The following is a 1752-nucleotide window of genomic DNA, read 5'->3' as shown; positions in this document are numbered from 1 at the left end:
GATTTCCCAAAACTGAATAAATACCACACATAGCAACACAAAACTGCTTTGCTAGCTCAATCATGATGTAACTAAGATATCAGCCGGAAAAAATATGTTTTTCACGGACCGGTTATTGAGTTTGTTTACATGGCGGTGGAAGCTATATGAACGAGCTAACCCTCGTCTGCTGAGTTTTAAAAATGCCGGCTATTTTGTAGCTTTCTGTTGACGTCACATCCCGCCTTGAGTATAGCCAATCAGCACCAAGTAACCCCCAAGCCCCAGCCAGGAGTCTCTTGGGGCCGTTCTGAGTACCTACTTGGAGGCAGGGACTTGTTTAGCCCCCGTAAAAGTTCTGGAACTCTGTCCTTTGGGGGTGGTTCCTGCGGTGGAGACACGCACCAACGGCCCCGGCCCCGTAAAATTACCCCGAAGTTCCTGCGGTGGAAACGGGCCTATAAACTCTGCAATGGACTGGTGGACTGTCCTACAAGTGTGTGCAAATGAGCTCCTTTTAGAAAAACAGGAGATGAGCCCCTTCAAGTCTTAATTGAACAATAACAAAATGCAGTGTAAACAAATACAAAGCAGTTCCATACTTTATGGTTTCTTCTACCTGTCCCTCTTGTCCTTGGGCAAATTAGCGTTAAGGAAAACAAGTGATCTGACCTTTGCTGGCTTGAGGCGACTTCTCTTCTCTGAGATAATTTGCCCGGTTTTCGAGAATATTCTCTCAGAGGGAACTGATGTCGCCACAACACACAGCTTCTTGGCCATCAGCTTGCTAAGCCTGGGGTACACAGGGACCCGACTTTCCCACCACTTGAGGGGACCCTCATTTTTTGCAACAAGAGGCTCCTGTAGGTAGGCTCGCACCTCCATGACAGCATCTGCCGTGGGATTCCTGGCTGATACTGTTCCCTCTACCTGCTCATAGGGGTGGGAGATATAACAACGGGAGATACAACAATTTATGAGATTGTGATATTAAACTGATGTCATCCTAGATTTACAGAAAAAATTGTGATCAATTTTGCCACACTTACATCCTCATGGAAATAGCTCCAAACAATTGATTCAGCTGCGGCCGCACTGCCTGCTCCTTCCACTTCAGCAGCATCTGCAAGCATGTGGTTTGATTCGATTCGATGGAATCTAGCTGACATGCTTGCACAAAGACAGCTGACCATGTCTTTTGCTGCCTGTGTTGTTGCCCTCCTCCGGAAATCGTTTGTGGCTCTTTGCAGTCCCCTGGCCAGCAGTATGACTTTGGAAGCCGTCACGTAGCTAGTGAGAAAAAAATAAATATTACTTTAATGATACAATTATAAAGTTGATAAACAATGATAAATACTAAAATGTACTACACATATCTATTATGGTACCAAATCTTATAATTTAGTATCAGGTAATTTGCATGCATGCCATAGAAATCTACTGCTGACCAGCTGAACAACATACTGTACCTTTCTGCACTGAGTTCAACAGTGACCTCCTCAAATGGCTTCAAGATGGTGCACATTTCCTGCACTGTAGTCCATTCTTCTTGGGATAAAAGGCGGACTGGTGCAGTGGTGACGGCCAGGGTGGACACGATGGGATTTTTGTTGGTCAGAAAACTCTGCAACATGTAATATGTTGAGTTCCACCTTGTGACACAGTCCTGTTTGGGTCGGAGTTCCCCCATCTTCATTTGGAGCTGTGTTTCCTTCAGTTTTTGCGCAGCCACTGTGCTTCTGTGAAAGTATTCCACTGCCTCTTTAACTTTAT

At 45.3% G+C, this 1752-nt stretch overlaps 1 protein-coding gene across 1 annotated transcript; it reads right to left on the bottom strand.

Moving 5' to 3' along the window:
* Positions 1-6: 6 nt before the first annotated feature.
* LOC126385821 (E3 SUMO-protein ligase ZBED1-like) lies at positions 7-1336 on the bottom strand. The gene is made up of 2 exons (XM_050037810.1): positions 1029-1336; positions 7-909 (listed from the first exon to the last, which is right to left on the bottom strand). The coding sequence occupies exons 1-2, from the start codon at positions 1170-1172 to the stop codon at positions 595-597; spliced, it is 459 nt and encodes a 152-aa protein (XP_049893767.1). The 5' UTR covers positions 1173-1336; the 3' UTR covers positions 7-594.
* Between the last annotated feature and the right edge of the window lie 416 nt (positions 1337-1752).

The sequence above is a fragment of the Epinephelus moara genome, chromosome 24 (genome assembly GCF_006386435.1).
Source record: "Epinephelus moara isolate mb chromosome 24, YSFRI_EMoa_1.0, whole genome shotgun sequence".
In the NCBI taxonomy this organism is placed as follows: domain Eukaryota; kingdom Metazoa; phylum Chordata; class Actinopteri; order Perciformes; family Serranidae; genus Epinephelus; species Epinephelus moara.
Note: the sequence above shows the minus strand (reverse complement) of the source record. Positions and strands in the feature narration are given on the sequence as shown.